At 43.1% G+C, this 16,397-nt stretch overlaps 1 protein-coding gene across 1 annotated transcript in view; it reads right to left on the reverse strand.

The window, feature by feature from the left end:
- MTNR1B (melatonin receptor 1B) overlaps positions 1–8,645 on the reverse strand; it is a 30,447-nt gene extending 21,802 nt beyond the window's left edge. Inside the window, exon 1 of the mRNA XM_068425209.1 lies at positions 8,435–8,645. Coding sequence (XP_068281310.1) covers positions 8,435–8,645 — 211 coding nt within the window. The remainder of the gene's footprint in view (positions 1–8,434) is intronic.
- Between the last annotated feature and the right edge of the window lie 7,752 nt (positions 8,646–16,397).

Raw genomic sequence — 16,397 nt, forward strand, 5'->3', positions numbered from 1 at the left:
TACTCTAATTCTTAGTTGCTAGAATTTGTTTTACACCTGCCACTAACACATTCCATGCTTTCTCCAATTTTTGGTAGCATTAGCCATTATGAGTTTGACCACTGAAAGTTTTCTCCTTTATGATCTTTCTGTACTCCTAAATGCTTATTTCAATTCCCTTAGGCAACAATTTCCTTACAAACATTCTACTTCCAAAATATTTCAAAATTCTATATTGTTTAGATTTCTTCTCATCTAGAACATCCTGAGGTCTCTGATTTTCACTTTTTCCAAATTTGCTTGCAAGGTTTACTTCCTTTTGCTGAAGGATACTTCCTTTGTTAAAGTAATTTTCCTAATTTGCAAATGAACAATACCAGCTTTTCATTTTGCTCTTCTACTTCTGGAATTATTAACAGGTTAATAAAGTTTAAAGTTATTATTTTATAAGTAACTTTGAAGATTTATTTTCTCAGATGGTTACTGTTTGAACTAAATCGTATAGAGAAGAGGATGGAATTGGTGATGAACTTACTCTGTTTCCTCTCCAAGAACAGAATAGAAGTGTTATTAGTCATGAGCACATGACTCAGTAATTCTAGAAGTGATGTATAAAGACTTGGAGTATTCATCATTTGGAGGTATTCTCTGAGAAGAGGTTTCATATCTTCATAGACAGCCTTCGCCTAAGCATATGGGATGCCAGCTTGCAATCCAAGCTGGCAGAATGAATAAAATGAACTTGAAATTGAGAGGTGGGAAGAGAGCCTGAGAAGGAATCATATAATTTCTTAATTTAACACCCAAGGCAGGGGAAATTTTGGCTTCAGGAAGGTGGTGGCAACAAATACTGAAAATAAGAGCTCAAAGACTGAGGAGTTCAACTGGAGTGGTAATAAGAAAAGCAGTACAGTCAGTAAAAGAGTGGCAGGAACCTATGCAGCAAAATAGGGGATTCAAAACAATGAGAAATTAAAATCCAACTTTATGGAAATAATTATGTTAGAATTTAGAATGCAATTGCACCAATGATCAGAGAAGAGAAATATTAACTGAAAGGTGTATAGTCTTCATTAAAAAAAAAAAAGAAGGAAAAAAAAAAGAGGATGATATCCTGGTAAAAGCCAAAATGACATTGGGGAAGAGTTGTAAAGACAATGTGCAGGGAAGTACACAGAAACCTGCGGTAGGATGAGATCACCTGTGTTTTAGTAGGGCGATACTAACGAAAACAACTTAACTATGGGACACTGCAGTTTCTCATATGTAAAGGAGATAATAAACGTACTAATGGCTGTTGAGTTCTGGACATACACCCAGTAGATTTCTTCGATGCAGAGTCTATTTGCCAACATAGCCAAGCCTTTGTTTTGACAAAAAACAAAGACATCCCTGAAGAGCCTGTCATAGAAAATAAGGTTGTATTGAAAGCAGATGAGATTATTTTGTTTAAATTAAATGGAAGAATAAACAAAACAGACATAACTAAGAAGGGATTTTGCACATTTTGATAAATAAAAGAAGCTAATTAGGAAAGTGAAGTCAGCTATATTGAGGAGCTTAGAGACTTGAATGTGGAGGAAGCTTGGTATTTCTTCATATTAAAAATATAAAAATATTCTCTGGAACTTGCATACAAAAGAGGGGAAAAAAATACAAGAAAAAGTTCCAGATCTAGCTGGAGAAAAATTTGTCTCAGCAAGGATACCAGGGCCAAGAAATGAGGCTAGGAGGAACAGGAAAAGATATGGCCACCAAAGAAAACTTCTAGGCAGAGCAAAAGTTGATAAAATGGGAACTGGAAAAAAACTAAACTTAATTAGCTTTGTAAAGACTTCTAAAATGAATAAAATGCCCTTTCACCACATTAACAAAAGGAAAAAGGAAAGAGGAGCTACTGGGGGAGGGGGAATCTGAAAATCAACTTAAAATGGCTGCTGGTCTGAAGAGGGATTTTGCTACAAGTTTTAATAGGGACAATATTGGTGGGCCTGGGGACAAGGCAGCCTGGCAGGTGAGGAATTAACATATCTACAATAAAGCAAAAATGTCAGAGAGATTGAATATACTTGATGGCAGGAATTTTTTAACATCTGTTAGCTCAGAGATAGTGTCACGGGTTCTGAAAGGACAGAGCGCTATGTGTGGGACCTGAAAAAAGGGGCCAAATGTGTTCTTTGGTCCTCACTGCCAGTAGGGAAGTGCTGATTTCTCTCAGGCCGTGGCACAGAGCTCTGCTCCCACATGCAACCCAAAGAGCAGTTTTGCCATGACTCACCTGCAGCTCTGATGCTCTCACACTTTACTATGCATTTCCTCCTCCCTTGCTATGATGCTGGCACAACTGCTGTTTCTTTTTGCATGAATGGTGCTAGCAATATGTCAGAAAAACAATTAGGGAGTAATGAGAAAATTAAAACAGTGTTGCCACCTCTGGAAGATTCATTTGTGTACCATAGAGTATGTGCTAACATGGCACTTGTATTTAAGGTGGTGAATTGGCTGCAAAGGAAGAATAAATCAAGAAATCTTCGAGATTCTTATCTCATCTTAATTGTAGGCAAGGCTGCAGAAACAAATTTGGAAGGAAAGGAAAATTAAAGATGCAGGTAAAAACAAACAGAACAAAATGCAATGTGAGCTTATGCAAAGTGGTTCTATCAACTAATCTGATCATCTTTATTTAATAAAAGCTGAACTTGGACTTTCTGTAGCTGGGAGGTTTCTCTAAACTGATCTAGCCTTGGAAGTACATATGCTAGGGTACCACCCACAGTCTGTTGCTACCACTACCTGGGTGGTGATCATCTTTATTTAATAAAAGCTGAACTTGGACTTTCTGTAGCTGGGAGGTTTCTCTAAACTGATCTAGCCTTGGAAGTACATATGCTAGGGTACCACCCACAGTCTGTTGCTACCACTACCTGGGTGGTGATGAAAGAAAATTGTTGGACTGGAGGATGATAACCTACATGGAACTAATTTTGTCTGATTCAGAAGTATTATGTCACAAAACACAAAGAGAACTAATGAAATTTTGTGATAATACAAAATTGAGAGCCCACATTGACACAGGAAAATGTCAAGATCTTTTTTTCCTTGAAGAACAAAAGAGAAGAAAGTGGATAGAGTATAATTGCATGAGGTATGAGGTCAAGTACTGAAGGAATAATAATTGTGTGGAATGAAAAGACAAAAAAAAAAAAAGAGCGGCATTAGCAAGTGACTGCACCACAAAGAGACATCTATATGATGCTATCACTTAAAAGAAAAATGTGTCTCCAAGACATACCAGGTCTATTTTGTCCATTCAGGGAAGGACAGAACACAATAGGATGTTAATGTTATTTTCTTGAAGGTATTAGTGGTGCTTCATCTGCATTACTTTGAACAGCTCAGTTTTCTCTTGTTCAAGACAGATTAATTTAGCTGGGATAGGTGAACTGAAATGCCTAAAACAATCAGGGAAATTAAGAGCCTGGTTAGTTAGAGGAAACTAAAAGCATTTGGCTTGTTTATCATGGGAAAACAAAGGTTCAGAGGTAATTAAGTGTTTATTCTCCATTAAAATGGCACAATGTGGCACAATACCAATATGGCACAATATTAATACGGCAATTCCTGCTGTAGTCAGTACTGGTGAGGCCATACCTCGAATCCTGTGTTCAGTTTTGGGCCCCTCACTACAAGAAAGACATTGAGGTGCTGGAGAGAATCCAAAGGCGGGCAATGAAGCTGGTGAAGGGTCTAGAGCACAAGTCTTATGAGGAGCAGCTGAGGGAACTGGGGTTGTTTAGGCTGGAGAAAAGGAGGCTCAGGGGAAACCTTATTGCTGTCTACAACTACCTGAGAGGAGGCTGTAGCGAGGAGGGTGTTAGTCTCTTCTCCCAGGTAACAAGGGATAGGACAAGAGGAAAGAGCCTCCTAAACCAGGGAAGGTTTAGATTGGAGATCAGGAAAAATTTCTTCACTGAAAGGGTTATCAAGCATTGGAACAGGCTGCCCAGGGAAGTGGTGGAGTTACCATCCCTGGAGGTATTTAAAAGCCGTGTAGATGTGATGCTTAGGGACATGGTTTAGTGGTGGACTTGGCAGTGCTGGGTTAATGGTTGGACTCAATGATCTTAAAGGCCCTTTCCAACCAAAACAATTCTATGATTCTATGATGTACATGAAGATTACGTCCATCTCTACAGCCACACACACACATTAGATAGAACTGAACGTGCAAATACACCCATGTTCTTCCAGGTAAAAGAAACATGAATTTTGATATAATTTGTGTTGCAACAGCACCTTGCCATTCGAATGGAAACAAGGGTCTCATTGTGCTATGTTAGCTGTTATATATAGAAAGGAAAATAGTGGAGAGAGTGAAGAGGGTTGACACAATGCACTATCACTTAATGCTAATGTATTCTTCGGCAGTGCACCAAGTTTAATATTAGGCCTTCTGCCAAAACTCAAAGGGTCCCAAGTCCTCTCTACTTTTTGAAAAGATATTGAGTTAATGTGCCTAATTCTCACCTCTCCCTGATTTTATGATGGCTTTAAGGCAAATGAAATACAAATGGTTTGCTTTATCTCCCTCCTGTGGGAAACGCCTTGCCAGTTTCCACCTTCCGAAGTGCTTCCTACTGGGTTCTTAGCCCAGACCATAATGTTATGGTTATAGCTATGGCTATACAAATGTATCCTGAAATTCTTAAAAGCATCTAGTGTTTTTGATTGACTTGATGCACCTTCAGGGTACTTGACTATTCAGCAGTGGTTGTTGAGCACATGTAAATTTTAGCACTTCAAAAGTTTAGCACTTTAAAAGCTGCCTTCAACTGGGCATGCTTAATTGAAGACACCCAAAATCAGTACAGGCTAATTTATTTTATTATTTCCATATAAGAAGTTTTATTTAATTTTGTAGTGTGCTGGACAAAGTTACTCCCCTCCCAAGTTAGAAATGACAAAAGCATTAATTTAGATTTAATCACTTTAGAGATCAGAAGTTCCTCAGCCTTTCACAGGAAGACTGGGTGCAGTTATGTAAGAAGACAAGCATGTTGATTCATACCAATTATGCTATGCATTACTTGGAAGAGCCTTCACAAATTTTATCCTCCCTCTCCAAAAACAAATTTAAACATGGGAAAGAGGCTTCTGTATGCTATGAAACAATCCTTCTGTTGTAAGGCTGGCAAAGTTCCCACTGTTTAAGGAGTAAATGAGCAACCTCTAAAAGCACCAATCCTACCCATTCTCCATTTCTCTCCTGCTGAGCATAATACTTACCAACATAAAGGCTAACAGGTCATTTTATTTCACTCCATTCTTGTGCCTCATATTATATAATAGCATTAAAATAGATTTGCTTTTGATCATGCTTTAATTTTAAGGAGAGTGATGCATAATTACATAGTTTGCAATTATCAGATTTCTCTCTAAAGCCTAGGACAGAATAGTGTTGGTAATTCCTGGAAATATTCTAAAGCCCTGTTCTGCTTTCTGAAGGGAAGATTACTATTTGTACTAGAGAAGTGGGCAGAGCTGCTTAATTTATTCCTCATACACCTGTGGCTTATTAGAAGTCCCAAACTCTCATCCCTATCCAAGAAAATCTCTCATTAGCTTCTTCAAAGAGAACTGAGTGCTCATGGTGCTCTAGCTCTTCCTTTTAATTGGTCATCCAGACCCCTGTCTCTGGTCACAACCATTCTACTAACTTCATTTTGTCTCTCTCTGACATCCCTTGTTACAAGTCTAACTCCTTTCATGCCATTTTTCCTCACCACTGCACTTTCTACCACATCTGTTCACCTTGTGAGTACAAACATGTTTCTGGTTTGCTCAGAAAGGAAAAACCTGTAAGTCCACGTGCTTGTCCATCTTCTTTCCTTGTTGGAGGCTAAGGGTTCCCAAGCACTGCCTTAGCTCTCCACTGTCTCCCCATTCCCTCCATCACTCCACCCACATAAGTTTGCAGTCCTCTTCCACTTTTCTCCCTCCTTAAGAAATTTTATCTGAAAAGATCTCTGTGGACATTTACCAAACTATCCTCTTTCAGCTTCATCCCCAAGAGCCATCTCTCCCTGATGGAAAACTAAGAACTGGCAACTTAAAAGGTATTTAAAAGGTATTTAACTTTGTGAAGGAACTGCCTGCTATTCTTCACGGTGCTTATCAAAGATGAAAGGTCCATGGGACAGGGTCAGTGACATCACGTTAAGGGTGAACCTAGAAGGAGATCAATTAGCAGGTATTTGAATTAGATAAGAAGACCACCTGGTATTTCAACAGTCTTAGGACACCGCAGAGCACTTTGATATGTATCTTGAAACTTATTCTTCCAGGCATCACTCACTTCCAGTCCAAACCCTCCCCTCTGCTGTCGGGGTTCAGAAGAGAGCCCCTCGCTTGTCCCCCCCCCGGCCGGGATTTGGTGCCTGGGGCTGGCCGCTCTCCCCAGCAAGACCCTGGTCCCTGGGCACTCGCCCCCCCCCAGAGCCCAGGCGTGAACCCCTCCGGGAACGCGCCTTCCCCCGGAGCCGGGGGGGGGCCGGGAGGGCGCCGCTGACCCACGGGGGCTCCCGAGGGAGGGAGGCGCGGGGGGAGCTCCCTCCCCGCCGCAGCGATGCGCCCAGCTCCGCTCCGCTCGGCTGGAGCGGCGGCCGCCCCCAGCCTCCGGCGCAGCAGCCACGGTCCCCGCTCGGCGAGCGGGGGGCTCCGGCTACCGGGGGGCGCCGTCTGCCCCGGCTAGGCACCGGGTAAGGCTTTGCCGACCTCAGTACGGCTCTGCTACTCTCGGTAATGGTTTGGCTCCCTTTAATGTGCAGCCTAAGTACAAGCCAGACCACCGCGCCCCACGCCCCGGGCAGCTCCTCCCCATTCCGTCCCTTGCTCACCCAAACCACACTTTCAGACGCCCTCAAGTTCGGCGCTGCTCCGTGGGGTGTGATCGCTCAGGCCCGTGTAAATGGGACCTGCTGGCACCCCTCGCATGCAGTTAGTAATGGTTAGGGGGAGGAAGTCTCACCCCTCTATAAACCGCTTCTGTTCCTAAGCATCATTAAATTTAAAACGAGGGCGAATGAGTGCCTACTTCCAGTTAGCAGGAGCTCTAGTCACTGCACATGAAACATGATAGCACTCAGGCAGCGACACCCATTAAAAAAAAGAAACAAACCACCAAACCCAAACAAAACACACCCAGGAGAAACAAGTCAGCAGTTCTCCCTCCTTCGCCTTGGTGAGGAAGCACCCTGCTGCCTCTTGGGTGTGAAGCTGGACTGATATGATACAGGGCCCGTTGTCTCCGAGAGCGCAGGGGATGCTGTGCACCTGACTTCCCTCAGCTCTCAACAAAGTTTTGTTACCCCAACCTGTGTGCGCATGGCAAAATGATGTTATTCAAGACCTGGAGAAGTGAGTAGCTTCGGGAACTGCTTGGTGCCATGAGAACTTTAGTTGGCACACCACTATACCTTATACTGCACCGCTACCCAACTGCCAGCCGAGTGCAGGTATTTGGGCAGCAGCCACACTCTGTGTGTCAGGTAACAACAGGCAGCACCAGCAGGGTGGGAGCAAGAGAGCATCCACATTCAGTGGGACATATGTGAATCAGGTAAGTTGGCCAGAGGGAGGCGGATCCAGGAAGTTGCTCCTATCTACAGAGTTTTGTAGTTTGAGATGTGTGCAAATAGCCCAGCAAAGATGAGAAGAGAAAGCAAATAGGAAGTTTCACAAATAATCACACAGAGCCACGTTTTAGCACATGCAAAGAAAAACTTCAGAGACAATTCAAGAAAAACACCCCACTTAATTTGCTGCTTTCTGGTTGAAGGCTATTTGGTGAGGGGACAAGAAGAAAGACGATTTCATGAAAGACTGTTGTGGGTCCCTTCCAACTCAGGACATTCTATGATGATTCTATGAACTCTGATGAAGACTCAGGAGCGTGGGTTGAGCTCTTTCCCACATGTTCACAGCATCTCATCTCCAGAAGTTCTCCTAAGCAAGTTTTAAAGTTCTTTCTTTCTTCCTTCAACCGTTTTGGGCATGCTTTTTGTCTCCCAGTATTTTAACCGGATAGCACCAATTCCCCTCACCAGTGGCTCCCAGAGACTACGCAATGCCTCATTAAGAGCCACTTAGTGACCTGCGTTCCCCCCTTAAGGGCTATGGCAGGACGGAGCACAGGCTAAGGGGAGTGCAGGGACAGTGTGCTAGGAGGGACTGCCACAGGACTGAGCACCTGGAGGTCCCTGCACACATTACAGGGCAAGCACCGATAGAGAGGGACTCTGGTCTCTTGCCTTTAGCAGGTGGCCCATCCAGACTCCACAAACAGGCTGGTCTCCTCAGGGCAGTGAGGAGCAGAGACCAGGGCACCCGTGGGGCTCTGGGCGCTCATTACCACACCTGCCGCTGCTGGGGTGGGTGCCGGGGCTCGAGCCCTTACCTGAGTTCCTGAGCTTGCGGTTCTTGAAGACGGAGACTATGACCAGCAGGTTGCCCAAGATGTCCACCACGGTGGTGAAGATCAGCACGCTGGAGAGCACCGTCACCACCCAGGCGGGCCGCGGGGCACCCGCCGCCTCCCGCTCCGCCAAGCCGAAGCGGCCTCGCCCGCCCGGGTCGCAGCAGTTCCTCAGGGAGCCATTCTCCAGCATCGCTGACACTCAGCCCCGGAGCGCTGCGCCGTCTCCGGCCGTGGCCCCAGCACCAGCCCAGCGCCCCCGGCGCGGCGGCCCCGCCGACTACCCGCGCGGGAGGGCGGGAAGGCATTTAAGGGCCGCGCCGCGAGCGCTGCCCGGGGCGGGGCCAGGGGCGGGGCTAGCGCTCCCGGCGGTGCGGAAAAGCCCGGGGGCGGGCACTTCACCTGGGCCCCGCCCCGGCGGTGCGAGGGAGGGGGCTACTGTAGGCGGGGTGAGGGGATCCCCGCCGGCGGGAGGGCGTCTCCGGTGCTGAGGGGCGGGAGGCGGCGGCAGCCGGGGGCCAGGGCGGGGGCAGCGGAGGCGGCCGTGCTCGGTCATCCCCGGTGACGGCTGGTGTAGCTGGAGCGCCCGGGAGAGCCGCGGGGACGGGCGCGGGCGGCGAAGCCGCTCCGCCTCAGCGCCTCCCCCCGCAGCAGCCCCCGGCCCCGCCTGGCTGCAGGGGGGTTCCCGCAGCCGGGCTCCGCCGCCAGCCTTCACATTTCGTAGCGAGGAGAAGCCTTTATTTCTGAGGCTCGGTCCGGTGCATTCCCGGCAGAGGAACCCGCTTCCCCTCATCGCCTCAGGGCTCCCTGTGCCCAGGCGGGTGTGTCTGAGACGTTCCTGCCCTGAGTCGGGGCTGCACATCTGGAGAGGTTTTGCACTCACGTTGCCGTGGCCTCGTTCTTCTCGTCTGACCAAAGCGGTCTGTGAGATCAAGGCTGAGGACAACGCCTGTAGGGAGAGAACTGCAAAAGTCACAGGCAGGACATGCTCCGAACCCATGTCAACGTCGGAAAATGTGTGCGTTTCACAGGCTGTTCTTTCCAAGCTGCAGGAGCAGACAGCGGGGAATTGATGGACTTCGCTTGGAAATTTTGAAACATAAAGCTTCATTTGGGATCCCAAAGTGACAGATACCATACGCTTATTTGCATTAAATAAATAAGATACAGGCGACTAAGAAGGACAGACCGTGCATGTCTCGGTGCCTGGCTTCCAGCATGGCTGGCACAGTTACCTGGTGCCACTGATAGGGCACCAGTGGGTTCACGTATCACGTGCCGGCAATTAGAGCTGCTCACAGCAGACGTAACTCAGAAGGGTTTTGTGTCCTACTTTGCATTGTTTTCAGGGCAACCAGGCCACACTGGATCGTTGTCCTGCTTCCAGGTTTTGCCCCACTTTTGAGACGATGCAGGAGCGACACCTGCAGAAGACATTACTATGCAGCTGTATTCTTCCTCTTTGTGTCTGCTCAGCACAGAGGAAGGTGTGCCCCATAGTTTTTCACTAATTAGATCTTGAGATAGCCTACCTTGTTGAGTTAATTTGGAAACACGGGGCAAGTTTCTGTCCATTCTAACAGCAAATAATTTATTATGGCACCTTGCTTCTTTGAGACTTACCTCTACACAAATGTGCGCTGCTGTAATCAAAATACTACAAATTATTGTGTGGACTTCTTTTTCCAAATTAGAAATAGTTTTTTGTTGAATTTAAATGTATTCCTAATCAGTTTTAGATACACTAAAGTAGTCTTGGTTGGAATGAACATAAAAGTGCGCATGTAGATTTTTGCACCAGTCTTATTTACACTGATTTTAAAAAAATAGTCATACCTCAGATGCTTTCTGTTTAATGTAGGCAATATGTAAGGCACCACAATAATTTTCAAACTACAGAGGGAGTTATCGTGGCTTCATGGCTTAAACCAAAGAAGGACTGTCTTCTGAGAATTATCACTCCTGAACAGTTATTTTGCAGTTCTGCCATGGGAAAGTAGTAATTGCACACTTGACAGAACAGGCTCATTCTTGATGGAAGCAAAAGTTTACTTGATTTTTCTTTTTCTTTTCCCAGAAGTTTAAAAGGAAGTTTATCCAATGAAATGCCTATTTTCTGAATTCATCAGTGCAAAGAAGGATTTTTCTCAAGTGAATAATAATCTACCTTTAAGAAGAGCTTTTGTGTTACAGTGTCTCCCTTTATCTACCTCTGTTCCAATTTCCCTTTTCAGAAAGTTGGTATCCTCACTGCCCGTTATCTACTTACTGCTCTAGTCTTATTGACTTATTATGGAAAACTTACAGACATTATCATTTATTTTCATGCCTCGAGCTCTTTCTGGGAATCTTTCCAGAGCGTGTGTAAGTGCTTTTAGAAGAAATGTACCATTTTGTTGTCTGTTATTACTACAGGATTTATTTTTAACTGTTTATCAAAAGCTTAACCTGTCCCTGAGCATAAATGTGACTTTTGAATGTAGGCTTTGCTTCTGGCATTCTCCAGGTTTGCGGTTCATCCACACAAGGGGAACGCTTTCCCTGCCACACACAATTGTTATCTATCATTACTCATTTTGTTTTACAGCTCCCAAAAGCGTGCCAAGTGTTTAGAGAAAAATTAGAAAGCTATAGCCTGAACTTGGCCTGAAGTATGAGCCTGCTACAAAAAGTGAAATAAATTAAGTGTTGCTAACTTTGTAACAAACAGTCTGTCTTTTGTGGCTGCACTGGCATTTGACAGTGGGAAAACAAGTAGGTAGGAATCAAAATGGTAACCTTTCTGCCTTAGCAACACATAAAGAGCAGGTTCTTTATCTGATCTGAATTCCCTCTTCTTCATTTATATTAGTAACATAGGTCTGAATTCTTACTTAGAGTTATCTATAAAAGGATAAGTTATAAATGCTTTTTAAAATGATTGATTAAACTGCATTAAACAATCTGTGGATATTCTTACTGAGCTTTTTAGTAGCCTTATTTCAAATTAAATAATTCTCTTTGAAAGCAAAATCTATGTTTAAGCCTATTAATTGTTACAGTTAATATGAAATAACTCATTGCAGAAAGCACTCCATCTCAAAGAAATGGGTTTATTCTTCACAGTTGGATTTTTAAGACCTTTTTATTTTTAAGTTTTGGGAAATTTTCTTCTAATTCTATGTCTAGGAAAAGTAACTATTCTGTGTTTCTTTTTGAAAGCAATCTAAGTTTTCTAAGGAAATCTATATTTGTGTTGCAGGATAAGACCAGGAATTGCCTGGATGGTGGAACAATCAAATATTCCATGCATTGTTCTGCTGCCGGAGGCTGTACCCTCTCATTTGCCTTTTTTTTTTTTTTTTTTAATTCTGAAGACAAATGTCTGCTTCTTAGAAATGCATTCATGCACTTTGTTTTCTGTGTTTTGTTGATTTGATTTTCTGAAGGGACTTATCTTTAATTGGTCACAAGAGTCAAAACTCTTCTTGAGCATGAATGAAATTTCAGGACAGAGGTTCCTATTGGTGTAATCTCTTGAATATTGGATATTCCAGTAGAACAGAAGAAGAAATTCTCTCTTCTGTGTTTGTTATGTCAGCACACATTTCTACAAGACTCACACATTTCTACAAGGCTCACACATTTCTACAAGACCAAAGGGCACTTAGAGCTAAAATGCACAGTCTCCAAATAATGTTCCTACTTTTAACTATCTCAGTTTAAGTTGACTGTTTTCACAGTGCACACCATGGCAGAGGCTGGAATTTGGACTTCTTTACCTCTTCCATTTCTATCCAATTTTGCTTTTTTAAAATAGTTCTCTATATATTTTTGAGTCAACTCGAGCTCAAGTATTGTTGTTTAAATGAAAGCCTGTTTGCCTGTCCACTGCTGTCATGAGCCTGTACAGAGAAGTTGTATCTCATTTAATAAAGAAGAGTCTATCTTCTCCACAGATATAGAAGATCCACTTAGTAATATTTTCCAGTCTGAGTTTCATCTTTTCCCTGCACAATGTTGATATTTTTTAGGTAGAAATCAAAGTCTTAGTTGGGGAAGGCTTATTTTGTTGTTCATAGTTTTCCAGCTCCTTTTTTTCCTGCTGGAAATTGCCCATAAAATGAGATCTGTCATCCATTTCTCAATGATTTATTGATATTTTAGTCACATTGGATTTCCATGGCGCATAACAGGATCCTTTTGCTGTGAACTGTCAATGAAAAGAGTCATCTGATTTTGAAACTTTAATCTAAATAGATTGGGCAAAACAAAGATGGGGAGTGGGAAGGGATCTAGGTTGGCTACATCTCGACCTAAGAGAGAGAGGTATCTGCTTCCAAAGGACAGTGTATGTTCGTTGTACTGTCATCATTGGATAAGTAGGTGGAATAGATAACCTTGTGCATGTCTCTGCTGAAACTGAAGAGGAGCTTTGATGACTAGCTTAGACCAGATACTTCAGTGTTAGGTGGTTAAAGGTAACTGTTGCTTGCTGATGATTACTGTCACCGTTTAAGGCTGGGCAGGTGGTTAAACAAACAGCAGATGCTCTCTATTAACCTCTCCTTCCCCAGAGGGGAAAAGGAAAAGAGAAAAGGGAGAGAGACTTATGGGTTGGAAAGTTAAAACAGTTTTAATAAACAAGAACAAGGAAAAGAAAGAGTATAATAAATAAATAATGAACTATACACAAAACCGCTACTGAGCTCCCCCTGATGACGACCACGTCACCGCTGATGCTGCAGAGCAGGCGCTGGGCAGTCCCGGAGCACAGGGGACAGTACGCGGGAACCAGTTTCAGGATCAACAGCAGGAGCACAGGCAGGGTCCTCCCGGGATGTTGGCCATAGGGGAAGAGAGTGCGACCCTCGTGGTCCCCCAGCTTTTATCTGAGTATATCATGTGGGTGGGATGGTATACCCCGTCGGTCAGGTGTGGGTCACCTGTCCTGTTTGCTCCTCCCCACAGGTGCGAGACCTTTATGGTCCTTTTCTCTGTGGGACAAAGAGACCCAACAGGGACCCTAGTTCCCATGGCAACAGGTGTGTGTGGTCAACTTCAGAAAGTATAGTCACTTAAAAGAAACTTAACTGAAAAGTCTGTCCTAGTCCAAACCAGGACAATTACTAAACCTCAGTCTCCTGATTTGGATTCAGTGTCAACATTTCAAAGCCATCCTATCTCTAAACATGATCACCTGTTCCACCTTCCCTATTCTTTAGTGTATGTAGACATATATATACTTTCTGTATTTTATATATATGTATACACACTTTCTATACTATATATATATGTACACACACTTTCTGTGCGTACTTGTATACAAGATACTGTTGCTATTCCACTCCTGGGACTGTTCTTCCAATTTGTGTTGTGCTCTTCTAGCATACAAGCGCTAGGCTGGAATGGAAGAAACTGATTTTCGTTCATCACCCAAACTAATATTTGAACTTGCATTTTTCAGGGGTGAAAGGCTAATTGCATAAAACCCTATAACCCTTTGACTAATCCTTTTTAAGATGGAAAACAAAGCCAGAAGAAAATAATTGTTTTATATGATTAAAGGGAGCTACCACAATCCCTTCTTCATGTAGCATTCAGATGCTGTTATCTCTGTCCTTCAGCTTGTTTTGAACGCAGCTGCCAGTTTTGTCACAGCCAGAAGGCCAAGATCTGCTGGGGAGGGAGCGTTGCACTGGCAATCAGGAGGTTCTGAAGTCCTAGTGGTGACTGCCCCATGGATTTGACATGGCACTGGGGATAACTAACTGCATTTCTTTGTCTCTTTTGTTGCATTAAAATGAGGCCAAGGAAACTCTGTTATGTAATTCTTGGGAGGAAATTGAGAGTTAATTAGTTAATGATTTAATATATATTTAATTTTGCTCTGCAGCTTATTGTCTTTTGTTTAAGTTAATGCAAAGCTGTCACGGATGCTTAAGCTGCATAAAAAACAGCCTGTAGTTCTCTGCCGATACCAGCGGTAACAGATGGTCTACTTCACAGGGTTGGCCATGAGTTCAACATGAGCTGAAGTTCGGAACTGTGCTGGTTTTGGTGAGGGTAGAGTTAATTTTCTTCATAGTTACTAGTATGGGGCTGTTTTGGATTTGTGCTGGAAGCAGTGTTGATAACACAGGGATGTTTTCATTATTGCTGAGCAGTGCTTACACACAGTCAAGGCCTTTGCTGCTCCTCACATCACCCCATCAGTGAGTAGGCTGGGGGTGCACAAGGAGTTGGGAGGGGACACAGCTGGGACAGCTGACCCCAACTGACCAAAGCGATATTCCACACCATATGGCGTCATGCTCAGCATATAAAGATGGGAGAAGAAGGAGGAAGGGGGGGAATGTATTGTCTGGACTTGTTTCCTTTCCTGAATAAAAAAAGCTGACCCACTGAATTATCTGCCAGCCTCGATATAGCTGCTGTTTGGGGGTAACACGTTTAGAGCCATGTATCTCTCTTCAGTGACAGTCAACAGAAAGTCTAAACATCACTTCAGTTACTGTAATACTGTTTTAAGAGAGAAACGTTATTGTGGTACCTGAAATACTTTAGTGCTCTTGTGATGGTCTTCATTCTAGGTGAGTTTCATCTATCAAAGTCTTTGAGGTGAAGTGCAGTTTTATGGGTATTAAATCATTCACTGCACTAGAGTCTTCTAATTAATGTGGAAATTATACATCTAGTTTAGGATTTTAGTGTGTCAGTTTGAGAAAGGTTTCAAAAGAATCTCCAACTACTTTTTCATCTAGGGTGCAGTAATAATCACGCTTTTCTTCTGGCACTCTCCTAGCACAAAGGACAAAATCATATTAGAGGACAAAGTTATATTTATGGTAAATGTTAACTATTCATGCATTGACTGGAATTCATTAACTGGACAAAATGCCTGGAGGTATATTTGTGGAAGTGGCTCGGAACTGTTTTTTAACTCAGTATGATTATTAACTCAAACAATAAGAAATGAAATACTGCCAGACTTGGTATTGCTGACATGGAGGATATGACTGAAAGCAGAACATCGAGTGAAGAATTCAGGAAGCAATTTGGAACATGCTGTGGTGGCACTATGTTTAAAACTAACAGAAAGGAAGAAAGTGAGTGTGTCTAGCTTTATGAATTGAAGCTTGGCTGGCAGTAAGTGAGGGCTGCATGGGTTATAGAGAAATGGTACAGGACATGAATGAAAATTAGGAAAGGAAGAGATGACAAGACTGTCCTTTTTTCTAGTTTTGAATTTTAATTAGTACATTGCTGAAAACAAGATACTTGAAAAATGCGCTAATATGAAGGAGTAAACAGGTTTAGAGTATCGTAAGGGGATAGGCAATTAGAACTATTAGATATTTAAGGTTTCACAGCACAGACGAAAAAACAAAAACAATTTGAATTTTAAAAGTTAAGGTCCTTAAAGTAGCATATAAAAAGAAATAGAATATAAACAGTCTTTTTTCGTCTAGGATCTCAGAGGGGCCACATTCAAAAAACCAGTAGGCCACTGAGAAATGCAAATTGACAATAAGTGATTTTTTTTGCAGGAGAAGCCTAATAATTATTTCCCCCACTGTTGGCGTGGTCTAAACTTGACTCACTTGTGGAACAAGACTGTCCCTTACAGGTAATAAGTGGTCGTCCAAAGCTGTGTCATACGGTAACACAAAAAGGGTTGAATTCAGATTTTACCAACCTTAATTTTGCTATTTGTCTGACACTTTCTTCACTTGCAAACTTAAGCTGCAATTTTCTGGAATTTTTTATGTGTCATGTCCTAGATTTTTTTTTAAGAAAGAAAAATGAAAATCGAATATTCTGTCATTCAGGATTTATTGACCTTTGTATGGGCTGTCACTGATAGTGAACATTATATATTTAAATCTTCTCTACAGATCTCTTCCCTTCAAACTAATGAGATAATGACTAGCCACAGTTAGTTGTCATTCTCTTTTTTTCATCA

Source organism: Nyctibius grandis, chromosome 2 (genome assembly GCF_013368605.1).
Source record: "Nyctibius grandis isolate bNycGra1 chromosome 2, bNycGra1.pri, whole genome shotgun sequence".
Taxonomy (NCBI): domain Eukaryota; kingdom Metazoa; phylum Chordata; class Aves; order Nyctibiiformes; family Nyctibiidae; genus Nyctibius; species Nyctibius grandis.